Source organism: Colletotrichum higginsianum, chromosome 5, assembly GCF_001672515.1.
Source record: "Colletotrichum higginsianum IMI 349063 chromosome 5, whole genome shotgun sequence".
NCBI classification, from domain to species: domain Eukaryota; kingdom Fungi; phylum Ascomycota; class Sordariomycetes; order Glomerellales; family Glomerellaceae; genus Colletotrichum; species Colletotrichum higginsianum.
Genome location: NC_030958.1, coordinates 4,709,918 through 4,735,735, shown reverse-complemented (window position 1 = coordinate 4,735,735; position 25,818 = coordinate 4,709,918). Strand labels below are relative to the sequence as shown.

At 54.3% G+C, this 25,818-nt stretch overlaps 9 protein-coding genes across 9 annotated transcripts; 3 read left to right on the top strand and 6 right to left on the bottom strand.

Annotated features, from left to right (window-relative positions):
• Positions 1-653: 653 nt before the first annotated feature.
• Positions 654-1,779, top strand: CH63R_08289 (Aflatoxin B1 aldehyde reductase member 2; the record flags this gene model as incomplete). Its single annotated transcript, XM_018303263.1, has 3 exons — positions 654-704; positions 781-1,404; positions 1,474-1,779. The coding sequence occupies 3 exons, from the start codon at positions 654-656 to the stop codon at positions 1,777-1,779; spliced, it is 981 nt and encodes a 326-aa protein (XP_018158041.1).
• Positions 1,780-2,136: 357 nt separating this feature from the next.
• Positions 2,137-4,343, bottom strand: CH63R_08288 (Major facilitator superfamily transporter; the record flags this gene model as incomplete). Its single annotated transcript, XM_018303262.1, has 11 exons — positions 2,137-2,325; positions 2,388-2,488; positions 2,557-2,734; positions 2,789-2,871; positions 3,038-3,162; positions 3,224-3,307; positions 3,368-3,571; positions 3,678-3,784; positions 3,840-3,955; positions 4,011-4,133; positions 4,187-4,343. The coding sequence occupies 11 exons, from the start codon at positions 4,341-4,343 to the stop codon at positions 2,137-2,139; spliced, it is 1,467 nt and encodes a 488-aa protein (XP_018158040.1).
• A 1,089-nt stretch (positions 4,344-5,432) lies between these two features.
• On the bottom strand, positions 5,433-7,955 carry CH63R_08287 (OPT family small oligopeptide transporter; the record flags this gene model as incomplete). The annotated part of the gene is made up of 4 exons (XM_018303261.1): positions 5,433-5,563; positions 5,625-6,583; positions 6,645-7,588; positions 7,665-7,955. 4 exons carry the CDS (start codon positions 7,953-7,955, stop codon positions 5,433-5,435), a joined length of 2,325 nt encoding a protein of 774 aa, XP_018158039.1.
• A 3,214-nt stretch (positions 7,956-11,169) lies between these two features.
• On the top strand, positions 11,170-13,720 carry CH63R_08286 (uncharacterized protein; the record flags this gene model as incomplete). The annotated part of the gene is made up of 3 exons (XM_018303260.1): positions 11,170-11,227; positions 11,281-11,356; positions 11,404-13,720. 3 exons carry the CDS (start codon positions 11,170-11,172, stop codon positions 13,718-13,720), a joined length of 2,451 nt encoding a protein of 816 aa, XP_018158038.1.
• A 174-nt stretch (positions 13,721-13,894) lies between these two features.
• CH63R_08285 (Zinc-binding oxidoreductase) lies at positions 13,895-15,169 on the bottom strand (the record flags this gene model as incomplete). The annotated part of the gene is made up of 5 exons (XM_018303259.1): positions 13,895-14,080; positions 14,134-14,504; positions 14,565-14,774; positions 14,832-14,966; positions 15,025-15,169. The coding sequence occupies 5 exons, from the start codon at positions 15,167-15,169 to the stop codon at positions 13,895-13,897; spliced, it is 1,047 nt and encodes a 348-aa protein (XP_018158037.1).
• Positions 15,170-15,876: 707 nt separating this feature from the next.
• Positions 15,877-16,353, bottom strand: CH63R_08284 (uncharacterized protein; the record flags this gene model as incomplete). Its single annotated transcript, XM_018303258.1, has 1 exon — positions 15,877-16,353. The coding sequence occupies one exon, from the start codon at positions 16,351-16,353 to the stop codon at positions 15,877-15,879; it is 477 nt and encodes a 158-aa protein (XP_018158036.1).
• Positions 16,354-20,363: 4,010 nt separating this feature from the next.
• On the top strand, positions 20,364-22,801 carry CH63R_08283 (glycosyl hydrolase family 18; the record flags this gene model as incomplete). Its single annotated transcript, XM_018303257.1, has 4 exons — positions 20,364-20,594; positions 20,684-21,734; positions 21,824-22,242; positions 22,319-22,801. The coding sequence occupies 4 exons, from the start codon at positions 20,364-20,366 to the stop codon at positions 22,799-22,801; spliced, it is 2,184 nt and encodes a 727-aa protein (XP_018158035.1).
• Positions 22,802-23,186: 385 nt separating this feature from the next.
• On the bottom strand, positions 23,187-23,900 carry CH63R_08282 (Arca-like protein; the record flags this gene model as incomplete). The annotated part of the gene is made up of 1 exon (XM_018303256.1): positions 23,187-23,900. One exon carries the CDS (start codon positions 23,898-23,900, stop codon positions 23,187-23,189), a length of 714 nt encoding a protein of 237 aa, XP_018158034.1.
• Positions 23,901-24,682: 782 nt separating this feature from the next.
• Positions 24,683-25,234, bottom strand: CH63R_08281 (Cvnh domain-containing protein; the record flags this gene model as incomplete). Its single annotated transcript, XM_018303255.1, has 3 exons — positions 24,683-24,723; positions 24,789-24,882; positions 25,037-25,234. The coding sequence occupies 3 exons, from the start codon at positions 25,232-25,234 to the stop codon at positions 24,683-24,685; spliced, it is 333 nt and encodes a 110-aa protein (XP_018158033.1).
• Positions 25,235-25,818: the final 584 nt, after the last annotated feature.

The following is a 25,818-nucleotide window of genomic DNA, read 5'->3' as shown; positions in this document are numbered from 1 at the left end:
TTCTTGCTAGTCCCTCTGATTTGAATGGATTTATGTGAGTCAATTTTCTGGCATCGGCGTTATTTTAACTTTCCCACTCCCTATTTCAAATCACACAGTGAAGGAAGTTTAGATTTGAGCACATTACAGTAAATATCCTCAACTGACTTTTCCGGAACAAACGTCAAATTTGAGGAGCTCCCAACCCATTTTCTCTCTGCTAAACTGACACCTTGGTGCCTCTTCTTCATATCGCGCCTTGGGGGCTGGAACATCGTCATCTTTCTTGGCCATCTCAAACTCAAACTCGAATGGAGAACGGGAAAACCCTGGCAGAAGCAACAGCTACGCCCGGCTTCTATAGAGTATGATGTATGTGGCATCCTTCAGCAATAGTAATGGCCAAAGAAATTGAGGCATTGTGGCCAAGCATTGAATCCTTCCGGTAGAGCCCTCGGTGATTGGGCGCGTGCCGCTTGGCGCAACAATCCAAGCTTGGAGACGAGACCAACGTACCTCGAATAGCAAGCCAGCATACATAAGCAGAGCACCATGCACTGAGTGAAGTATTAGATGGGAGAATCCAACAGCAAGTTACGTCGTTTCTTTCTCATTTTACTCGCAGTCTCATCCTCAACCCTCCTCGTTTGTGCGTGCAGGGACTGGTAGCTACGATGTCGTCCGTCAACAAATCACCTCTGAATTTGATCCTTGGGGTCCAAAGCGTAAGTGTACTGCTTCAGCACGTTCACCAGCCGCTCAGCTGAGCCATCAAACGATTCGGGTAGTGAACAATCACAGGTTGGTGACACGTCCGCCGATCCAATGGCACGTTTCTACACCCCCGAAGAAGTGAATGGCTTCCTCGACATCTTTCTCCAACGCGGCTACAACCACCTAGACACCTCGCGCATGTACTCACCCAACGCCCCGGGAAGCTCCGAAGCCCGGCTCGGAGCCGCCGGTGCCGGGGAGAGATTCATCATCGACACAAAAGTTATGTCATGGGCGTTCAAACACACCACGGACAACGTCCTGAGCGAGATCGACGCCTCGCTCGAGGCTTTGAAGGTCAAGCAGATCAACACGGAGTTCCTGCACATACCTGACCGGACCACGCCGTTTGAAGAGGCCTGCGTCGCCATGGACCAGGCAGTCAAGGAGGGCAAAGTGAAGAAATGGGGCCTCTCCAACTACACCGCCGGGGAAGTCAGGCAATTCCTCGACATATGTGAGGCGCGCGGCCTTGTCAAGCCCAGCGTCTACGAAGGCCCCTACAACCCCATCATGCGGGGCGGCGAAAAGGAGCTCTTCCCGATCCTGCGGGAGAACGGGATCGACTTTAATGCGTACAGTCCTGCCGCGTCGGGATTCTTCGCTGGCAACCACAAAACTGCCAGACCAGGCGGACGGTTCGACGAATCGGTAAGCGCGTCGTCTTGAGTCTCACCAGCCGGTTGCACTTTGCTGACTGGTTTTCTCGTCTTGATGAAGTTACCCGCGGGTGCAGCATGGTCCATGATCTACAAGAAGCCGTCCATCGTGGCTGCGGCCGACAAGGCGGTTGCCGTCGCGTCGAAGCATGGTGTCAGCGGGCACGCAGCTGCTCTGCGGTGGACGGTTTACCACGGTATCCTGAGCAAGGAGCATGGCGATTCCGTCATCGTTGGTGCTTCCAGTCGAGAGCAGCTTGAGGCTAACTTGGACATAATTGAGCAGGGCCCTCTTCCCCAAGAGGTCGTATTGGCTCTCGACGCTGTGCACGAGGAGATTGGGTCCGAGGTTTCGTACCATATGTAGATCTTGCTCTTCATTGGCGATAAATGCTTCGTCTGCGACGTACTCACGCTGTCTTGATTATAGTATAGCATGGTCTGTTGGACTATAAGCCTTCCGGAAATCAAGTAAACCGAGTGGGTATAGTTTAGACAGTAGCCGATCCCTCGTCTGCGAGCTGCTAAACCTCTGCTTGTTATTCTCTTTGACCAAATGGCAGCCATTTTTTATTGTAGCCCTAGGTCTCTCAAATGCAGTGAACATTTTTTCTCTGTTGCGACGCACTTATACAACACTACAACACCAAGACCAGTTGTTCCTTCGGCGACTGAGGTGAGAAGTGTCCTTCACAAGCGGGCTCATATTGCTTCTTGTGATGCCCTAGACTTTGAGGATCTGCTTCTTTTGGAGATCCCGGTTGTAAAAGCGACGGATGACGAGAACTGTTATCGCTGCAGCGGCACCGAAGCCAGCCGTGATGTAGTTACCGGTGACGATATACGGCTGGAGATTGGCCGGGAAGGTGAAAATCGGAACCCAAGCGGTGAAGATGTAGGCAAACGCGTTCATCTGAGGGAAAATCCCATGGTTAGCCTACGCATATCAAGCGAGTATTTCCGGAGGCTACTGACCAAAGCAGAAACGTATGCCCGCTTCTCGGGATCGTGTCGGTTCGTCTCGTTCACCCATGTCCACGTGAGACCTGCACACGTACCGGAAAGGGCAGTGAGATCTGCGCAAGGAGAAACTCGTCAGCTGTCTATGATGTGACAAATGCGTGGTGTGGTTTGTCAAGCTTACAATACAAGGTCCAACGAGTTGCAATGTTGGGAGGATGGACCGGCGTGGCGGCCAGGGCGATTGGGAAGATGATGGCCATGACGCTCGCGAACAGCATACCGGGCCACCGCGCCGCGCCCGGCAGGCTGTCGGATACCCAAGAGTTGATGAGGGTGCAGACGATGGAGATGATGTTGATCTTGATGTTATGTGAGCTCGAGTTAACCACGGCCAGAGAGTCACATCGACTTACACCGAGAGGAATGATGTTGATCTCAGCCACCGAGAACACGGCCGGCTTTCCAGGCGTATTGTAGCTCTTGACCCAGAATATCACTTTGGAAGTATTAGCCGTCGGATGCCCGACTTTTCATGAGAGTCTGCCTGGGCCGAACTTACTGGATCCTCCAGACTGGCCCACTTGCGTGAGGAATGCGAAGAACAGAGGGACTGTAACTCTGTCAGCCGTGACCAGGCCAAGTGACGCTACAATCCTACTCACAAAGGTACACGTGCCAAGTCGTGTGCCAGCGGCGTATGTCTTTCCACTTGAAGAGACCGGTGAAGGGCTTGGTCTCGGTTGGCATTCTGGCACGGGCGAGCTCGATTTCTTTCTCGGTGAAGATCCTTCCAGAGGGTGTAATTGTTAGGTGAATGTCAGAAAGCTACGAGGTCGAGGGGGACTGACCAGTTGGCTTTTGCACGGGAAGGAAGCTGAGGCATTGCAAACGCAGTCCAAACTGCGCATGGAAGCGAGATGCATCCGCAGACGCTGTTCTCCGGTTAGTTCGCATTCACCTGGGCCGGCCCATTCATTGTTGGGGCTACTTACATGTACATCCATCGCCATCCCGGCAAGCCGCTGGCTCCGTCAAGGCCCGCGTGAACCGCAGCCATGAGGAAGCCAGAGAACAGAGGGCCGACAGATGTGAATATCTGGATCAACGTATTCCGCCGGGCCAGCTCGTGGGGTTTGTAGTAGCTCGAGCACACGTACATGACGGCCGGAAAGTGTCCGGCCTCGAATAAGCCAACACTGCGACGGATTTAGCAGCTGGCTTAGTCTAGGATGAGCAGAGCGGATGCGTAGGAGGGACAGAGATGGAAAGACAGGTAGAAAGGTATGGGAAGAGAAAACTGACAAGAACCGGAACACGTAGAGCTGGTTGACGTCTTTGACGCCAGCAGTGGCAAAGGTGAAAACAGTCCACGCAAACTCAAGGAAGGCGATGTAAAGCGGAGCGTTGACCTGAACAATTTTTGTTAGCAAGCAATGCCGTATATATGGAAAAACATCAGCTTACTCGTGTGAGGAGCAAATTTGACGGGACCTGTCCAAAGACGTATGCTGCACTCCAAATGGCATTGGCGTAATTGAGTTCTTTGCCGTACAGCGCAAGATCTTCCTTCATACCGCTGTCTTGGGGAGGGATCAGTATGTCGTTCAGTCGCCTCGGTCTGTCTTGTCCACTCACTGAAGGCGTTGGTGATGTTGACCTGATCCAGATAGCGACACATGACACCCAGTGCAGATGAAGAGATCAGAGTCAAGTCGAGCTTGGTCAGAAACCGGGCTTCCTCTTTCGGGACATCGAGGGCTGAGCATGTTAGCCTGGGTTTACCGTAGCTAGAAGCTCTGCGGCCAACTCACTTGACCAGAAAAATGATTTCCAAGTCCGTTTCGAGTCCTTGTACACCGGGCCCTCTGCATCGACCTGGTACTGTCCTTCGATCCCGACGTGGACTCCGGCATCCTTCTCCCCAACGGCCGGATCATGTTTCGACTGTTTTTCCAGTGGTTGTGACATTTTTGCCGGTGTTGGGTCAAGTTGGCATGCAAAGCGTGACAGTGTACTATCCGCAGACTGGGCACCAGACGCTCTTATCTACGTCTTTCAGAATCTGATTTCCAGCCATTTTCAAATTCAGTCTGCGGTCCCAAAAGACCATGGACGGTGTCGTCTTTGGCGGGTCTCATGGCGACATGGACAGCCGGCTCAAGGCTGGGTGTGTGCGCTAGTCATGGTGAACGCCTCTTTTTCAATATTGAGGCGTTAACTCCGGAAGAGAGACCAATGAGAAAGGGAAGCTGTAACTTCTCTAAAGACAGCTGTGCGATTTCTTGCTGCGATTTCGGGGGCATGGGTGGGCAGTTGGGTACATGAAGATGTGGCGGCAGGCCAGAAGACGCAACTTGATGGTGACCAATAACAATGATAAGCCCGACGTGCAGGCGATGGCGTGCTTCGTTTTGTCGGTCAAATTCCGACTCCGCGTGGCACCCTGGAATCACCTTCTGCAGACAATTCGCAGATACACATCCAGTGTGATGCTGGTGGTAGGAGTCCGCCCCTGTCGTACCGTTTCCCCGGGCTGGACCGAGGGAGGCTAGTCGAACGGGGTCAGTTCCCCAGACGGGGACCGGTGTGCCCATTAGGGAGATCAAGCTCGGAATGGGGCTTGCTTACCTGTTTTTTGCTAAGCAGTTTCGCACGCGTGTATCCGCGTTGGAATTGCTTGTGGCAAGGGGAAGCTTGTGGCGAGGGGAAGGGCATCACAGAGAGGTGAGTCCGGTGTGCTGGAAACTTGCTCTCGAATCGAACGCTACGCAAACATCGTGTCTATCGCTGCAATTTGCCTCGCTGCCTTTGAAGATTAAAATTAGTGGGCCGAAAGAAGACTGAGAGAACAGTCAGCGTTATCGAAAATCTCTCTTTCTATCCGCAGTCTCTTTGAGACCTGAACGACACACCTATTGTTACATTGAGGGTGCTTGGAAGCATGGCTCATGACCCTCCACTGACCCCACCCGCCAGGCTTCTTCGATCATCAAAACTGCCGAGTTTATCCTCAGTTCTGTTCCTCAGGGCCACGGTCTTGTTATTGTGCCCTCATCCCTAAGACCAAGTCCCGTTCGCAGGGCCGAAATATCCCACCGCAGGCATCTCCAACCAGGGCAGCCCCAGACCATCCGCCGTGTTCTGCCAGACGGTGTTCCCCCACCAATCCGGGAACTGCGCATTCGGGCCTGGAAACATGTCTGTTAGTATTTGATCGCGCGCTAGATGAGCTGCCCTGGGTAAACCCACCATAAGTCACCGCAAAGAAGATGACGATGCCACTGATGGCAAGACCTGTGTCTAACGCCGCGGCGAGCACGTAGTTGTACTTGCTCCACCAGGCGTAGAACTTGCGGTAGATGATCTTGTTGAAGACCAGGTTGACGATGTACCAGGAGGAGTAGTTGATGCCGGTGGCCGGAGGGACGTTGTATGTCCCGACAAAGATGAGCGGCCAGTTTATCTTCCGGATGAACTCCGAACGGGTCTTCTTGAAGATGAAGTACGTGATGGGCGGCAGAATGAGGCCGATCCAGAAGAAATGCAGCAGGCCAGAGTAGATGGCGCCGACGGAGTAGAGACGCGCGGGCCCAACAAGACCCCAGATAACGGAAGAAGAGAATACGGTACGACCATTGGGACAAGAAAAGCCGTTGGGCTGGTCTTCCGTACAGATGCCGTCCACATTGCCCAGCATCCAGAGTGTGACACCGGTCTGGGTCAAGGCTCCAAGAATGGTAGCGAGACCCTGCGCGAAGAAGAGAGTCATGGGCGGGATCTTCAGGTAATGCCCCAGCTTCATATCCGCCGCGAAGTATAGACCTTGACCGACGACGTCTGTGCTCAGGATCTTGAAGAGGATGTTGGCGACAGGTTTCCCCTGGAACAAGTAGCCCCCGATGAACTCTGACAGCACGTTCAGCTGGTTGGCATCGACGTTTGTGACGCCCTGGATCATGCCGCAGGGGACCATGTAGACAGCCGGGATGACGAAGGCGAGGATGACTCCCCACCACGGCAACCCGGTGTCGTAGCCCTGGGCGGTGCCGACGCTCATGCCGAAGACGACGAGCAGGATGACGACCCACCACCACCACTTGACGGTCTTGTAGGACTTCATCAGACGTGCGTGAATGTCCAGCTTGAGCGTGCCTCTCATGGCGTGCATGATTTCGTCAAAGTGGAAGAAGTATACATGAGATAGGACACTGTAACGCGTAAGTTGATCCAATCGGGACCTTTTTTTTGGGGGGGGGGATGGAAAAATACCTCGTGATGGACGCAAACGACAGCCCATAGACAAACGCAAACGTTGCAGGCAGATACGGGGGTGAGTACTCTGCGTACTTTTGCTGGTCGAACTCGTTGTTCGTCAGCACCTTGGACACGTCGTACAGCGTGCCGAACCGGTCGTAGACATCCGCCGTGCAGAAGGGCATGTACGAGGTGAACCAGGTGTTGCTGTAGTAGATGGCCGGCGTGATGATCCAGAAGAAGAAGGCAAAGCCGAAGAAGACATTCAACGCGGCCCAGTGCGGGCTCAGGAGCGGGTTGGTGTTGTATGCGATCATGGACCAGTCAAAGGTGAGGGGGAACAGCCCCATGCCCGTCACCATGCCGAAGACCTGGTTGACCGCCAGGTTGTTGGGCGCGATCCAGCAGATCCACGTGAAGTAGCTCAGCCCCGTCCAGATGAGGCCGGGGAACCAGTACCAGACGAAGGCGCACCCGCCGACGATCATGAAGAACTTGATGCGTGTGATCCTCCACCCGTCAGCGACCGCGTTGGCCCTCGAGTGGAGGGAGCTGAGCAGCGCCACGTTGCTGAGCACGCCGGGCCAGATCATGCTCGCCGGCTTGACGAGCCACGGCGTGGCGAGGCCGGCGACGGCGTACCCGCTAAGCTGGCAGCACAGCACGACCAGGACCGAGAAGCCGGGGGGGATGGTGAAGCCGTACAGCCTGGCGGCCTGGATGATGTTGGTGGCGTCGGCGGACCCGAAGCCGAAGGACACGTTCGACATGATGGTGACGAGGGCGTGCTCCTTGATGTTGAAGTGGTGGTCCGGGTTGAAGCGGCTGATGGGCAGGATCTTGGCCAGCGCGACGCCGAGGGGAAACGCCAGCAGCTCTGCCACGAGCGAGACGATGTGGACACCGGGATAGCGCAGCGAGAAGAACTGGTTGACGCCGGCGCCGAGGAAGACGAAGATCTTGGTCACGGTTAGTTAGCTAGGGGGAAGGGGGGGAGGAAGCCAACCATCGCGCAGAGGTGGGAGTTTTGCGTACGATACCAAGAAACCAAGCCCGGAACGTGTTGATCGGGATCGCGGTGTCGTCCGTCTCGGGCACAACGGCCCTCACTTGCGGGAACGGAGAGGTGTCGGCCTCGTAGTCTCCCTCACCCTCCTCGTCGAGGACCCGGCCCATGTCGACCTCCAGCTCGGCGAGGTGTCCATTCTCGAGCTCGACGTCTTGGTCGTGGATGTTGCGGGCCGTCTTGAAGCTGTCTTTGTCCGGGACTGCAGACTTCTCCGAGTCGACGTACTCTGGCGGCGTGTGGCTGATGTCGGCGGCCATGCTGGTGGTGCGGATGTGGTGATGGCGCGAGAAAACAAGCAAAAGACAAGCAATAGCCAAGACAATAGCGCCCGGCGCGGCATCGGCGCAGTTATGTAGGGTTGCACCCATCCGGCCCTATGGGGGCGGAACGCGTGCCATGGTGTTGTCCGTTATCAATTGCCGCGGAACTAATCAGAGCCATTGATTGTGACTGAAGGTCTCTTTACAAAAGGTCCTTGATAATAGAGGGTAGCACCGTTCATCGTCAAGGCCAATTCCCCCTCGTTGCACCCGTCCTCGAGCAACCGTTCCCTGCATTGGCCAATCGAGCATCCCGGCGTTATCTTTGCCATTGCGGGGATTCGATTCTTAGGTGTACAAGGATCCTTCTATAGCCATCTGATCTGGCACGGCGGATGACGGAGCTGCGATAAGTTTGCCGTATTTCCGGAGCCGTGGCTCCTGTTCGATAAGACCCTGCCACCCATGCATTCCATTCCGGCTCAGGGGGCGTTGGCTGGCCTTGTCTTACGTTCCCGAGAGTTTTGTTTCGTAGGACGATGACATGCAAACACAGCCACGGCCAATAGCGTCAAACCGATTAGTTTTGATTGCAAGAAGGCGGGAGGGAGCATATTGCATCCCTAACTGTTGATCATGTGCCTTGAGACTCACTCATATTGTATGATTGGCTACTACTATGACTATGACATTAACGCCAAAGGAGTACACAACCAGGTAACCGATCTGTGCATGCCTCGGTCCGGTTCATACAAAGAAGACCGGCTGTCCAGTCCCCATCAACTCGCTGTCCATAACTTGGACGTCCCTCTTATAAAATCCATGCAGCGCCAACTAACAGACCATTTGAAAGACCAGACTTGGCCAAATTGCCAAGCGCTGCATTTCCAATACCGATTCTCTGCCGGTCCAGAGACTCGAGAATCCTAACGTCGTGGTGGTGGAGACTCCATGGCGCTCTCTGCAGGCGACGATGAAGCCGAGCTGTCCCCTGCATATGTCCGTCCATTCTCCATACGTTGTGGACCATGTCGTCCATATGTACGTGCGTTTTTAGCTTCTGAGATTCCCTCTTCGTCCGTGGTGCTACTATGGGCCGAATCAGTTGGTACTCCAGACCAAAGATTCGAATTCAGTTATTTTTTTACAAGCCGCTGTTCTCAGCCCGGAGTGCTACCTGAAGAAGCCTGCCGAAGACCCTCATATCTCCTTCTGTAGTGCAAAGGCTGTCAAAAGCAGCTATCACCTCCTGTAGATGGTACCAGAGCACATTCAGCACAGATCTTTGGCGTTGTAAGAGAAGAAGCTCGTTCGCAAAATGGAGTGCAGAGTGGAGCTTACTCATACAATGCCATGTGACCCTAGAGCCACCACGGAACGCTGCGCAAAGACAATTAGCTGAGTGGGATATTATTCGGATGCGTTGAACCTCAAGTTTGACCGTTGAATTTGGGGGGATTTGGTAGGAAACGAAAACGTCTGCTCTTCATGTGCAAGACTTTTCCTCTCACACCTACAACTTCTTCAACAACGGCTATGGGATGCAATTAGTCAGACTTAAAAGACAGGGTTATACTCCTGGGTTAACTAGGAAGAGGTTTCTGTACTCCCCTTCTTTTGGATTTAAGAAAGAGTGGTGTGGTCGTTAAATCCAACCTCGACCAGGGTGGGTGTCGATGATGGCCTCGAGGGTGACCAGCTCTAGACTTTTCAACTTGACGCCAGTCCCAGAGGACTTCATAGGCGGAAGTTCTTCCACTCAAATTCTTCGTCTGAGTCTCGTTCAGCAGGGCATAGAGTCGGCACTCTTCCGTAGCAGAGCTCTTCGATTCTGACGCTGGATCAGGCGTCTTTCTAACCGAGGTTATTTCGTTCTCTTCAATGGTGAATGCTAAGCCAGAATGAGGCGCGCGACTGCTGGTGGGAATGAAGCTGCTGCCCTCTGCTCGAAGGGATTCATTCAAATTGTCAAAGACCCTCCAGCGTATACCCATCATTGCGGCAAACTGCACCAAGTGGCTGAGCATCGTTGTGGCATATGGCCTTCTGACAGTAAGCATCATGTCTGAACACCTTCGTTTAGACTGCACCTTTACAGCTATAGTTGGATACCCCTGATCTGGTGGAACTATGCGTGGCAGTCCGTCGCTCCGGACCTCTCGTAGCCCCCACTGCTTCAAGACATGCTTCATTCATTCGAGGGTAACCAAAAGCCAAAACCAAGTGGCTGTTTCGTTGTGGATCGTGGGACTGCTTTCCCATTTGGAGGGCTCGTGGACCACGTTCGAGTCAACTTGGCTGCATCTGCAACTGGTTGCGGTGCTTTCCATAGCTCAAGCCTCGCCGGCCATCTCCGGTCCGCCGTCATTGTTCGGAGGGGCTTTGTAAAAGACGGGCGCTTCGAATGTGACTTCCAGGTGCAGCTGATGTCCATCACGACCTGACCCCCATTTCTTTGGCTCCTGCAGTTGCTTTCTTACCAATCCACCAGTGATTGGACCTCAACTGTCAGATATGCAAGATGTTGGACAGCCGCAAGACGGACATCGGCGAGCTTCGTCCTCTGGACGAGGTGCAAGAGACGACAGAAGTCAGTCGACTCACAGATCACGTCACAGCCCGCCTGACTTGGGTAGCCATGATCTGTTATTCTGGCTGTGGGTGTTTTGCACTACCTTAACACAAACCGCCACAAGCGCAGCTCGGCCGTGGCTGTTCCCCTCGTCTTGGCAGGGATGTGCAGCCAGAAACAAAAGGGAGGATATTTCCTCCGCTTACACCAGTCCCGCCACGACTCAGAATCCAGAACGTCAAGGGTTGCCGTACCCGACGCCACACTAACAAATGACAGGCCGAGCTAAAAGTTCAGCTCGTCGGGATCCCTAGCGTTTGTGAATCTCGAAATAAGAAAACCCATCGCACTAGTGTGCGTGACGCTCGACGGACGGCCAATGGCCGTGGGATGCGCACCCTGTCGCCCCTGATGCTGTGGTCGTGTGCTGGCTATAGAGTATAGAGGCGTCCTTGGCAGGCAGGGAAGAAACGGGGAAGCTTAAAAAAGAGGTTGATGGGCCGTGAGACTTATTTATGACATGTTTCCAACCATTCCTGGCGCTTGGAAGTTTCTGTCTCCCACATTTGGGGTTCATCAAGATTCTCGTAGTCCGGCACGGCCTGAACTGACTGTGCTGCAATACCCAAGTCTTGCAACATGATTGAACTCACGGTAGGATATGTGGCTGGTTTTATCGCCGCAGCAATTGTTGTTGGTATGTATCGTACCGCTGGGGTTAATGTGTAAGACAGGATCTGACTTGAACAGCTCAGATATGGTGCCCAACAGCCATTGCCTTGATCCTCGCAGGCCTGCTCCAAGATACTGAGACTGCTGCCACGTGGTGAGTGAACATCAGCTGTTTTGAATCCCGTGGCTGACTCTTCTTAGGAACATCGCCAGTCGCGTGATCCAGAGAACCTGGTGGCCAACAATCCTCCAGTCCGACTCTGTCCTCACCCATGGCGCCCGCCTCAAGATTTCGCTCATCTCGTGGTCCGTCCCCATCATTGGGGTTCTCATAGCCATCACCGGTGTCGTGACGCCACTGGGACTCTACGAGGAGCTTGACACGCTGGATTCCAGGGTGGGATCGTTCGCCTACCTCAGAGACACCGGGTCTTTCGGCGCCGGCACCTCTGAGAGGGGACTTCACAACTTTTCCCGGGCGTGCTCCTGGGGTCATGGGTTCACGGCCGGCCCGGCCCCATGCCCCTACTCGGGCAACAGTGTGCTCGTCACGGGAAGCAACGGAACATTCAACTTCACCATGCCCGGTGGCTACAGCTCCAAGATCGCGCCGATTGTGCGGGAAATCTTCTCCAGCGGGACCAAGGGCCGCACGACCGTCTCCAACTTCTTCGACATCGAGTGGCGGCAGATCACGACGCGGCCCGACAGGATCGTCGACAACGGAACCGAGGTCGCCGTCGGGGCCTACCGCCAACTCGAGAGCCACATCATGGACCCGAGCGTCAAGGTCGTCGAGGGCCTCGTCGTGGACGCCGAGAACGGCGGCATCGGCCTGCGCAACCACACCGCGCCCACCAACGTCGAGCAGGGCGCGACCTGGTTCGAGGACCTCCTCTTCATCGAGCCGATCGCCAGCTGCGTCAACACCAACCTGACGCTGGACTTTGAGATCACGATGAACTCGACCGTCAGCAACGTGGGCATCGACAAGCTGAGGCTGACGGACCGCGGGGGCTTCGTCAACATCAACCAGACCTACCCCACGTACGACCACGACAACGCGCAGTCGAACCCGGACCTGCGCGCGCGCGCATACAAGGCGGCCTTCCTCAACAACGCGTGGACCATGATGTACCTGAACGTCACGACCGGCAAAAACGCGAGCGAGGGCCGTAAGGCGTGGTCGTACCTCGACTCCGAGCTGGGCAAAGAGTTCCCCCTCGCCGAGCAGGCCCTGACCAACTACCGCGCCCTGGGCTTCAGCTCCAAGTACGGAAGCTACCTCGACTTGCTGGGGACCTCCTCCGGCAGAAACAAGGCGGCGAACTGGTCGAATCCGTTCAAGGTCACGTCGACCGACTTCCGGGGCGCCAACATCATCTGCTCCGGGGCCGGCGCCAGAGACTTTGCCAACATCTCCAACATCTACGTCGCCTGCGGGCTGATGCGGGGAGCCCCGCGGAGGGTGGACGGCGGTGCTTCCACGGCGCTGTTCGAGAACCACAGCAAGTGGTCGTCCTCGCTGCATTCGTGCGCGGCGGCCGTTCGCGCGGTTGTCAAGACGGTCAGCTTCTCCGTCAACGGAACAAATGGTCTCGACAGCCTCACCGTCACCTCCATCAGCCCCAAGGAGTACGCCAACCCAGATGATACCCCGCTCTGGGGCCTCGAGGATTCCGGTCTCGCGATGGACGGAATCAGCGCTGTATGGGGCATCATCTCGCCCGAGTACGCCACGAGACCCAACATCTCTACCGTCAAACAACCCGCCTTCCATCTGCCCGGATACTCCGACTCTCTAGGAGGGGCCACGCTTGGAGGCCCTAATGGAATCTTGCGATACAACATACCTGGAAGCGACTTTGCGTCCGGTGTCATGGAGACGCTTTTCGGTGGGCCGACAACAGACGGAGGGGCCATGGGCACCGGCTGGCCGTTTGACTTGGTCGGCGCGGCCAATATGCCCGTCTTCAAGAGATGGCAGGCCCTATCGGACGATCCCGACCGGGTTCCCGAGATCATCAAGCTCATATGGACCGACGTCGCAGCCTCGGCCGTTGTCGGCACCAAAGGCGTCTTGGGTCCTCGCAACGCCGGTGCCGCCGACGAGACCGTGAGAATCACCGTGAAGCCGGTGGGCAAGCGCATAAAGTACCGCTGGGCGTTCGGCATCCCCGCCTTCGTCCTGTTGCTGGTGATGCTAGGCATCGCTGTTGCCCTCATCCTGGCGGCGGTGCTCAAGTCCTCGACCGTCGCCGTCCTCCGACACCGCCTGCAGCAGGTCACCGTGGGCCGGGTCCTAACGACGTTTTTGTATCCCGAGCACAGCAACCTGCTGATGTCGAGCAAGGAGTGGAGTAGGCTAAACGGTGACAAAGCTGTGGATCTGGGCGGCGTGCCACAGAAGGGTTCGGTTCCCCAACACGCCGTGCAGTTCTCTCAGGGTCAAACAGCGACTCCGGCCGAGGAGGTCAAGGTCAGGCTGATGGCCGGTGAAGGGAAGCCGGTGCACTAGAAGTCGATTTAGAGCTCAAGACTCGGAATACGTATGTAACTTATGGATAATGTTGGAGTTAAAGTCACAAGTTCACTTGATCAAAGGAAATACTAGGTGAGACATAATATCGAACACTGTTTTTGCCATGTTTTGACACACAGACATGGGTGCCATCCATTTGTCAAGTCCGATTCACAGCTTGTACACCAACTTGGTTCCCGAAATAGACCCATCTCGATAAGTCTGAAACCCCTTCTCGACCCTATCGAGACCTCCCGGAATTACCTGCGGCGTATTGGGCTTGATCGTGCCGTCCTCGACCCAGCCGGGGAGCTTTTCGAAGAATTCGGCACCGAGCTTGTGGTCACTCTCATTGGCCTGCTGGGACGTCAGTATTCATCGGCAAACACGTCAATCTGTCAACAACTCACCGGCCACTTGAACGGTCCATATTGGTGATCTTTCAGGAACGCGGTCCAGACCAACACGTCCGTCACTTTGGTCTGCTTGGTGACGTTCTCGGTGTTGGCCTTCCCAGGGCGCACGGTACAGAGACGTCCACCACTCTCGGTGATGGCCTGGGAGGCCTGGCCGGACGACGTCTCGTTCCCGATTGTGTCAAAGACGTACTCGAGGCGAGGGGCGACTTTCTTGATGGACTCGACGACATCCCTCTCGCGGTAGTCAAAGACGTGGCTCGCCCCGAGCAACTTGACCAGGTCAAAGTGGCGGGGGCTGCATGTCGTGATGACGTTGAGCCCGTGGAGTGCCGCGATCTGAATCGCGTATGATCCAACACTGGCTAATTGGAACGGTCAGTTTCAGTCTGCTTGACAATGATGTGAGGTTCGGGGGGACATACAGCTGCCGCCCCAGATCAAGATGGAAGCGTCCGACCCGCTGTCCCGCGAGATGCTGAGCGAATCTTTGGAGAAGAGGGCGAGCCACGCAGTCATGGAAGCCAGGGGAAGCGTTGCGGCCTCTTCCAACGAGATGTTCTTGGGGACCCGGAAGCTGATCTTGTCGTCGGCGAGGGAGTACTCCCCGTAGGCACCGAGGCCTTTGATCTCACCTGTTCTTCTGTCAGCCTTTCGTTATTCAAGCAAAGTTTTGCTCATGAATTATTTACCTCCCCAGACGAGCCCCGCTACTGTATCTCCCTCAGCGAGCTTGCTGCACTTGTCGCCCGTCTTCTCCACGACGCCGACAAAGTCACAGCCGAGGACGGCGTCTGCCCCAAATGCGTTGCTATCAAGAGACTGAACTGAAGCACACGTCAGCAGGTGCCGTAGTGCTGTCTTTGCACATAAGTCATGCCTTACTATCCGTTGGGTTCTGGGCAATGTGTGAAATCTTCACCAAAGCCTGGTTGGGGGCAGGCTCGGGCACGGGGATCGACTTCTTCACCATGATTGGTGCACTGCCGCTTGGAGTTTCGGTCACGAGGGCTTCCATTTTTCCAGCCATTTTCGGTTGCGTGGGGGGCGGAGGTGTTGGGTAGGACAGTGTTTCTTGGTGAGTGCTGTATCTGGTTGACCATAACCAGACACGGGTAGTTGAAACAACCTTTATAAGTGTGTGATACGATTGCTTTACTAATCTGCTGACAGGCAATCATAGGATGCTGCGTAATTAGAATCAACCTTCATCCATGACGTTGACGGGGCTCTTTGTTTGAGCTCAAGCACTCTATCTTGATCGGGGGATGTCAGAAGTGGACTGTGAATCATCATAAAGGCACGATTACAGCAAAACTATGTTGCGGACGTAGAAACGCATCTCATGTAGGGGGGGCCAACAAACCAATAGAGATCAGCTTCTGCATCTTTATTACCCCACTAGATGCCAATAGACCTCATCTTTCGCCAATGGCGGGACTGCCAAGACGTATCAGCCCATCTAGAATTGAAGCTGAAGATTTGGGAACGCCCGAGGAACAAATATTCCGTGCCTGTGGAGAGACCACATAGCCCTTCCCCCCCGCTTCCTCAACGAGCCTATCCCTGTCCTATAACTCATGACAGTCAACGGACGTACGCAGCAGCTTGGATACCCAACCCTGCCCCAGATGATGCTGCTCAATTGGCGCTCCTCAGCAGGTTCCTCGACAACCTCTCTTCTGCAACCTACCTAGCAATTACAAATAACCTTGTCTTATTAAGCCGTGCATCTAGCTAAATGATCTGTAATACCAACAACCTCGTCCAACAGTTCCGAGGCAAATCCATCCTGATGATCTCGATCGCCCCCATCTGGCCCGACGCGTGCAACTTGGAGATCGACAGGGCCCTCCCGCCCGCATCGGAAAGCCTCCACGTAGCATGGTCTCCGCTCATGCCCGTCACATTCCACTCGACGCGGCCCAGGCCACCGTGCGAGACGAAGTAGCCGTCGGGGGCGCGGTACGCAGCCTCGACGCTGCGTGACGGGAAGTTCATCTTGACCTTCTGGATCATGGACCTGTCAATTTTCCCGACGATGGCTCCGGGTCTGGCGCCACCCATCAAGATCAGGGTGGATTCTGGGCCCGATGAGAAGGTGCCGGTGACGCGGTTGATTTCACATGATTGTTGCGTTTCGCCGGCGGCCGTCAGCCCTGAGGCCCGCCATGAAAGCTCGTATGCTTTCGACTCTTCATGTGCTTCAGACATGATTCTCTCTAACAGGTCAGGTTGATTAGAAAATGCCAGAGAACTTGACCAACGGGTAATAAATGGTGTCATCCATTCGAGACAATTTAAACCAGCTGGAGTACTTGGTTTCTTGTCACAGTGGGACTAATTCGCCTTGGATGAAGCCAGTTTAAGAAAGCCAACGACCTCCTGTTCATTAATCTCTGTTGTTAAGCTAACCAGATTCCGGACCCCAAGTTTCTTTTTTTTTTTTCAATTAAGTCAGACTACCCACTTTTCGGCACCCCCCCCATTTCGGCACCCCAAAAATGAAGCTATTCCCATCATACTCGTCGACTTCAATTAATCATTGACTTCTTCTAGATGCAACAACAATACAGCTTTCAGCTTCACTAGGGTATTCAGAGTCGCTGGATTCGGCTGCATCATCCTCTTTTTCCCCAGCCTTAAGTTGCGCCTGCTGGATGTCTTTGATGTTGGCGAACTTAGTGTTAGGATCCAGCTGGACTGCCCTTCTTTTCCTTACTGCAGTATTGGTGACTTGGGCCTGCAGAAGCTCCAGTTTCTGCTGGGTATTTGCCAGCTCATATGCCTGCTCGCTGAAGCCTTTTTTTACCTTCCTGAATAGAAGGCGTTGAGTAAAGGCATCATTCTCCAGCTCTGTGAATAGCTTCAACTGCCCAGCTAGATCCTTCATCTTCCTTGGCGTCGACCATGCCACTGCAGATGACGCAGATACCCATCCTTCAGCTTCCTTGCCTCCAGACTGCCCTTTGCTGACCTGATCAGATGATCCTGATGCTGCTGGTGTTGATGGGAGCAGTAGGGAGCTCATCAGAGGCTTCGCCATAGAGACAGGCCATAACCCTGTCCATTTCCAACCACTTCTAATGTTCTGCATCGTCATACCTGCAGTACGAGCCTTCTGATAACAGCCTATAAAGTTCCTCTTGCCTACAACAGTTGAATCATTCCACTGACCAAGGTATCCAAGCTCCTTCCTATAGGCTGCCTTGACAGGGCTGAAGACTGACTGATCAAGTGGCTGGAGGACATGGGAGGTATGTGGCGGTAAGAACAATAGATGGATGTTGTTTATATAGCATAACCACATAAAGTCAGTCGTTGTATGACTCCCATGTCCATCCATGATCAGCAGCCTGACCTCCTTGCCCTGAGGAAGAGTCTGAGGGATGAAGACCTTCTGCAGCCATTCAACTGCAGTGGCATCTGAAGTCCATCCATTCTCCGTTGCAGTGAATTGCCATCCTTCATAAGGGCCAAGGTCTAGAGGAAACCACTGCTGCTGGACTGCCTTGCCCTTATAGATAACGAGGGGATTCAGAACATGGCCCAGGGCAGAGATGCATTCGATGATGGATACCCATGCCCTTGATCCAGGCTGTTTCTTACGTACAGACTTCGTCTCAGACATGCCCAGCACCAGCCCATTAGATCCCTGGCCCTCAAGGATACCAGTCTCATCCATGTTGTATCTATTAGCTGGTTTGATGCTGGTGATCTCTGGTATGGCGAGTAGTTTGAACCAGTCCCTGATGACCTCAGTAGATGCCCCATTAACACGCCTAGAATCGATAGGGCGACTTCTCTGGACCTTGACTGATGGATTCCTCTTCAAGAAGGCTTGGATCCAGCCTTTTCCTATAGGCTCTGTATCCCCCATGGCATGGAGGATCCTTTCTGCGAATAGCCTCACTTGCAGATGGGTTGGGGCAACACCAAGGGCATGCTGAATGCGAACCCATTCAGCCAGTTTAGCCTCCTGACTAACAGAAAGTCTCTGCAGGTCAGAAAAGGCAATTGACCTTGGTTGAGTGCCCTTAATCCGATACTGAAGTGTTGATCTTGGGATGCCATACACCTGACCAGCCCTCTTAATGGGCATGCCGTTGGTTATTGCGTCAAGGGCCTGATTGACTTCATCTTCGGTATACTGGCCCATAAGGTTGAAAAGAAGCTCTGAGGAAAAAATGAGGTTATTCGCATAAGTATAGAAAATGTTGTTGATGTTGAAAGTTGAGGGGTATGTTCTGGTGATGAGGCATTTGAGGCATTTTTGGGGTGCCGAAATGGGGGGGGTGCCGAAAAGTGGGTAGTCTGACTTAATTGTGCCTTAAAACCCCTCACTTCAACCTCGCAGCTCCTGAGTGAAATTCTTTCATCCGAGCTTTGTCGGTTAGCTGGTTGGAATCCCATCTGTGGCAGGCGGCAGCTTTTCAAGTCGGCGAACACAACGGACAGTCAACCATCGGTCAGCGATCACGTTGTTTCATTTGTAAAATATTCCTGAAAATTCTGTCTCCAGGGTGGAAGTAGGTCTTGGAAGTTTGGCACTGACGGAACTCAGTTGGTGGTTGTTGAGTCGAGATCGGGTGTGGGCAGCGGTAATCAAGAAACGGGTCTCGCCAATTGCCCACATTTATAGGAGGAGCAGTTCCCGAACCAGTCTTTCACGTGAGCAATTTTGTTTTCCCCCAACCTAGAGAATAGTTCACGAGAACATGAATATATCTATCATGGTCCGGAAAGTGCCTTGAACCCGTTGCATCTGGCGTCCAAATTCGTTTTTAGGCGGCATGCTTAAATGTCAGAAACCACAGAAAACTCTTCACGTTCTGCGCGTCAACACAGGAGATATCTTAGGACACCGGACATGCTGAGACCAGGGCTGAAAGACACCCTGGCAAGTCCTTTTTGTGGATGATGCCTCAAGATAGATCATGAAGCCAGTGGATACTTCATTGAGAAGCTCAAACCCTTTGCCAGCTGAGTTGATGTGTTGATGACTCGGGCCGAGAGTCGGATGTCTCATTTCGAAATCATTGGCCCCAGAGAAGAGGCACTCCAGTAAGTTTCAGACAATGCGCGTGTAAATATGAACAATGCGGAAAAGGCTAGACCGATGGCTTGCCCGTGTCACGAGGCTAGCCCTGATGTCAGTTGGTGCCAGTCAAAGAATGTACAGATGTTGCTTTATGCCTGCATCCCTAGCAACATTAGGCTGTTGGTTGACATTAAACACCCATCGTACTACAAGCTAGCTTGTCGTTTTCTAACAAATCCTCTGACCATTATTCAATGTTGCTAGCTTCCACCATTTTCTAATTTGCTGCTGTTGTGTAAGGCTTGTTCTCCTATAATTCGTGGTACCCAAGAAACAGGGTACTGGAGGCCTATTCTTCTCTTTCACGGGTTGAAGCTGCCAGACGAGCCACTGACAAAGGGGCTACTGAAGCTTCTCTTAACTGCTGACAAGGATACTGCTCGAGAAGGCCCCCCAAGAGGCTAAAAGGCGGTTAACGTGGCCGCCAAAGGGGCCGTCGAAGGGGCCGACTTGCCGCTGGAGGCGCCGTTGGAGGCCGTAAGTCTTCATGCCTGGCAATGCTGGGCTTCCGATTGGCAGTGAAGATCTACCCCAACACCACCTTATCCCAACCAAGCGCCGCTGGTCAGGAACATGTCAGCCCCCTGAACATGCGCGATCTTTTGGGTTGCAACGCGCAAATGTGTCAGACAGGGCGCGGTTCCTGGGCAGCACCAACCCTAATTTGGATTGCTACGCGCAGAACAGTCAGCTGCTTACATGGCGCAGTTTCTGGGCAACATCCAAAAAGGGAAATGCTCTTGGTCAGTGTTGTATCAGTCCAAGATGTGCGGTGCTGGAGTGGCTGCTTTCGGCCGAGATCTTACGCCCCCACCGACCTCAAGGAAACATCAATCTGATGGGTTCCTCTGGGCTCTTGGCTATCACAAGGCAGATTGGTAATAGGGCCCCCTCGTGAACTAAATTGGGATCTTAGAATATCGGTGGCTTAACTTGATCACGGTCTCTCATAGTCTGAGGGGGCTCTATCAATACACGGATGTATAAAGGCAAGGTCCCAGCTTCGAAATAGCAGCTGTTGGACCACTCTCATCAACCAGCAAGCTACTAATTACACCAGCATATCTTTCCTTTTGTCTCCCCTCACCTCTTATCCCGGTTATTCTGCTGTCTGGCCGCGACAATGAGGGCTTTCGGGTATCTGTCGTTGCTCGGCAGCTTGCTCTTTGCAGCCGTCAGCTCCCAACAGACGTCCGACTTGTCTCGCAGAGATGAGAGATTGCAACAGTTCTACAACCACATGGCCAAGGACGGCACTTGTCTCATTTACATCGACACATTTGCCACGAACGACGGCCTGACGCCTTGCGGTATCTTTTGCAAAGCGAACGGCCAGCCGGAGGACAAGATCGGAGTGAGTTGATCACAAAGTCCATCCCAAATTCCCGAAAAACGGTCCATACTGTGTCCCAGTGACGCTGACTACAACGAAAACGAAAACAGTGTCACTCTGAGCATATTTACGACCCCGAAGGATCGTACCCCAAAGACCCCGACGGATGGGAGTGGTACCCGGGCAAGTGTATCTGCGCTGAACAGATCGACCCGATCGCCGAGGCCATCGCCATCCCCGTCATCGAGGCTCTGGCGAAACTTGACGAGATCATCTGCGGCGTCTTCGTGCAGGCGATCGTCGAGAGCATCAACATCGGCTTCGCCCTCGTCCCCGGCGCCGGCCAGGCCGCGGCCTCGGCGCGGGCGGCGACGAAGGCGGCCGTCGAGGGCGCCAAGTCGTTCGCGGAGAACTCGATGAACCCGACCGACTTCTTCGACGGCTGGGTCAAGAAGAGCTGCGGCATGGACAAGATCGAGCTCGACTACGACAACACGTTCGACTCGCTGGTCAACGCGCCCGACTCGGTCGGGACAAGCAAGGGCTGCAAGCGGAAGAAAAAGGGCGACTGCAGGACGCTCGACGCCAAGCCGGACCCGCCGACGACGACCAAGAAGGACGACGCCCCGGAGACTACCAAGAGGGAAGAGGCCCCAGAGACCACGAAGAAAGACGACAGCCCCAAGAGTACAAAGAAGGATGAAGTCCGGACCACGACGAGGACGGAAGCCGGCCTGACGACGACCGCCACGAGGTCCAGCACCAGCAGCGCGAACCCCAGGGGGACCCCGGTCAACTGCCAGTCGTGCCGCTCATCGAAGGCGAAGAAGGCGGCGCGGGAGGCTAGATGGGGCTCCATGTTCGTGCCGCGCGCGTCCGGCGACTCCTGCCTCTTGGACAGCTCCAAACATGACGGTAGCTGTACCGCCTCCGGTCTCCAGGCCCGCGACAGCCTCTTATCGGAGAGGAAACAGCCAGAGCCTCCGCACCTCGTGGTTAACGGGAGGCCATTCTGGATCAAGTACGGAAAGCACAAGTCTTGTTCGGAAGCGATAGAACAAGGCACTATTGATAGGTTCTACTACTTCGAGGGCGACGCCAAGTGCGGCGGAGATCTGAAGTATGGGACGAAGAAAGACGTCGGCGATTTGGAATTTGAGAGTAAGGGTTTCTTCCATCCCCCCCCACCCCCCCTTTTTCCCCCATTATGTGTCAGCAAAGACAATATAGAAACTGACGTTTGGGGTTAGACGACCATGTGTACGAGAAGCAGACTCTGGCCCTGTTCTTGGAATGGCTCGGGGACGGGGACATGACCCCCATCGGCGGCGGTTCCACGAAGCCGCAAGCTTCCTGGGTCGCGGAAGTTCTCCTGGACGAGGACGGGCCCCGGGTCTTCAAAATGCAACATTCCAACAACAGACCCCTCGGGATCCCCGTGGGGGGCGCGCCGCTTGACGATGTCCTGGCCTACGGCATCGCACGCTCTGACACCCTGCGGGAACGAAATGGGGCGGGGATGCCGGTTGAAAAGACGACCAAGAACTTTGCTCTCGTCGCGGCAAAAGTCAACCAGCACAAGGGGACCTTTTTTGGACAAAACAGGCCGAATTATCTCACAGACACCCACCCAAAAGCGGCCAACAAGAACAGGAACTGGATCAGAAACGTGGGTGTTGATTTATCCCCTTCCCATGGCGGAGACATGGAACGACTGCTGACTCCCCCCTGCGTCTCTCTTACAGCACGCCGGCGTTTTCCACTACCTCAAATACACCCACTCGCCGCCCAGCAAAAAGGAAAACGTCTGGAACAAGTGGATGCGCGTCTCCAACTGGGTGGACCTGGTCCTGTCCGAGTTCGACCAGTCCTACGTGTGGGGTTATCACCCCGACGAGCCCCATGACGCTGCCGACGGCCCATCGTCGCTGCGGTCCTTCTACGCCCACTGGATTGACATGTACCTGGCCGGCATCGAGAAGAACGCGCAGGACTGGGCCGTTGGAGCTAAAAGTCAGTTCGAGCTCAGTTACGGCAACGACAACGAGGCTGCCGCGAAGCAGTGGATGGCCAAGGCCTTCGACACCAACGGCTTCGCGACCGCGGCGAGGATGACGTTCCCGCGGCCCGGCTCAGGCCCGTCAGTGTACGGGGCCTACGGGAACCCCGTCATGACCTTGGACAGTACCGGCGAAGAGGTGGTCCTTGCCCCCCCCGCGCCGCTGTGATGTGAGTGTGTCTCGGGATCTGACAGATAGGATAGGTAGAGGCGTGTTTCTCTCTTGACATTGAGCTGTGTGTGGATCTTGATTGGGTCTTCGGTTTGCATTTGGCATATGTTTGGCAACAAAACGGACGTGCATTTGCGGCAGAGCCGGCCGGAATGGTTTTGGATACTTTTTCTTCCTTTTCTTTAGTGAAATTCAGTTACAACAATACAACAGCTGCTGGCAGGATGATTCTTGATACTGTCACTTGATTTTCTTTTTAAAAAGTTTTTGAAGCATACTGCGCAATTCTTGGGTTTCAATCGATGTCCCTACCCATCACTTGGGCCGCTCCTGTTGCTTGACATGTTGCTCGACTTGCTGGGAGGACCTCATCCAACGCAGCCTAGGCCTCTCGTCGCCACTTCTCCAGGCCGCTATAGATCGTCCCGTTTCCAACATACGAGTTGTAGAACCACTCAATCGAGCTAGTGAAGCTCCGCAGCCTGTCGCCCAGGTCCCTACCCGGGAACCGCACCACTTCGTAGTCGGGTCCGTCGGGGCCCTCGGCCGCGGCCTCGGGTTTCATGTCGAAAAACACGGCAAGGAAAGCGCCCCCGCCGTCGTCGTCCCTCTCGCCCGTCCCCGGCGAGCTCTCGTCTCTGGTGGCGTCGGCGACGGGCTTGTCGATGACGAGGATGCGGCGCTCCCACAGCTCGTCAAAGGTCGGGGGGATGAAGAAGTCGGCGGTGCCGGAGGCGTTACGCGCGGCGACCTCGGCGCGGTGGTGCGCCGCGCACAGCGCCACGCGTTCGGCCTCGGGCGTGCCGGCGGGGAGCACGAGGCCGTGGACCTCGACGCGACTATGCGCCTCGCGCCTTTGGCGGGCCCGGCGCGTCGACTCCTCGAGCCTTTTTGCTGTGGCCTTGATGTGCTCGCGGTCGCCGGCCGCGGGCGTGGTGTCGTAGAGCTGGATGGACCACTTGGGCCGGTTGGAGGCGTCCGGCGGCGTCTCGGTGTCGGGGTCCATTTCCGTCATCTGCCAGGCCGCGTAGCAGGGCCTGCCGTCGTGGCTCGGGGCCTCTTCGACGATGGTGCGGGGGTACACTCTTTTGCCCATGATGTTTTTCGAGAGTTGGCTCTGTGGTTCGGTGGGAAGTAAAGACGGTGGTTGAGGACCGAGATGACAGATGACAGATGTGCTAGGGGCGAAGGAAGCGGGCACAGTGTAGTAAGCTGACTAAAAGCTTGCAGAATTGGGTTTGGTCACATTGGCTCAACACAAAGTGCCAAAATACAGGAGAATTCGATGTGGCTTGAAGCCCCCAAGACAGATCCTATCGTAGTCGTCGTATCATTCCGATGGTGGCTCCGCGTTTACTTCCACGGCCAACTCATGAAAGAGGCCGCAAAGCGCCAACTCGCTCTGCATGTGTAACCAACAGCACTCTAAGTAAGGGTGAAGGTGAATAAACTGGCGGCAACTCCCCACCTTGATGCAGTTTTGAGTTGGGGATTAAGTTTAGTTGCCGCAACCTTCAGATGGTTATGGTTCCTCTAGACGACACCTAATTCAGGGGAGGCTGGTGTGCCCACACGAACCTGTGACAACGGCCTAATAGGTTAAGAGGTGATTAAAACTCCGTTCCATCGAGAACGAACCGCTCTGGCGTCCAATTCTACTCAGTTTGTTTATAAAATTGCCAGGTAGATGTTTTCATCTACACAAGTCACTTTGGAAATGTTGAATATCTCGTTGTTGTTCTATTGCGCCAAAAAGTCAAATACTACAAGGGTCGGTGGGCCAGGGCCGGTGATTGCCCCGCGGCCTGCCGGGTCCGGATTCGTTCGGACGAGATCCGACATGAAGCTGATTCCGATTCCAACAGTAACATGTACTCATCAGCATTCAAGGTCGCCCCCATCGTTGGTCAAGCATGAGTCTTGTCACAAATGTCAGCGTCTGGGCAATCATTACTGTAGTAGGCTGCCTGCTCATCCTGCTTACCGAGATCGATTGAAGTGGGTTTCTTCGTGCCCGTGCTGTCGGTGCATCGGCAATTCAGCACGCTACGGTCACCAGCGAGACCGCAGTCGCAGAACTTGAACGAAGGGCTGAATAACATCAACGTCAGTAGCACATTCATTATCCGTCTTGCTTTACATGTTCATACTTGGATGGTCGGCACTGAGAATAGGGCATTAGTGTACTGACGGACTAGACGCAGCTTAAAAAAGGAAGCACGGGTCACCTACCACAAGTCTCCCGCCAACATTTGCTAGACATCTAGTCAAGTCGATATTGGTCCCGACAGAGTCACCAAATTTGTCGTTGCAGCTGGCGCTTATGGACGTTGATCGAAATGAAATGCTACTGCAGGACTTGGAAAAGTCACCAGCGTAAGCTAGGGAAACGATGGCGCTGAGAGCGCACAGAATGGTGGACCGATGCATGTTGAGAACAGGATTGGTGAAATTTGCCTTTTTTTGGTTGGATGATGGAGACGATCAACCGCACTTTCGGATGAACCACATTGCTTTATATACCTTCTTTGCAAAAGGGAGACAACCGCACAGCATATGACAGGCCAGTATTCTCTTGCTCGTCGGTCATATTATCAGACAAGGCAATCTAACTTAGTTTCTCTCCTATATCTGTGGTGACAAGCTGGGCCAAGCCGAGACAGTAGGCTGTTCTACGCTTGACCCCATACGGGTCCTATCCCTAACCAACGGGCTGAATCATAGGCGGAGGTCAGCCTCATTTTCACACGACTTGACTAGCGAGCTGTTGCTGTCTCTTGTATTCTGTAACACGCTAACAAATAGCATGAAGTTCAAACATTCAAACACAAATAGGCTATTTCTGGTTTTTTTTCTCCTCATCAAGATCCTGCTGCTGCTGCTGCTGCTGCTGCTGCTGTCACGACCCCTGTTAGAAATGAGCGGGTTCAGGAGGGAACTCAAATTCAACTCGAAACCTGCTTCTTGAGTCAGTCCTGACTATGTGTGGTTCAATCTATTCCGCAGGCAGCGAA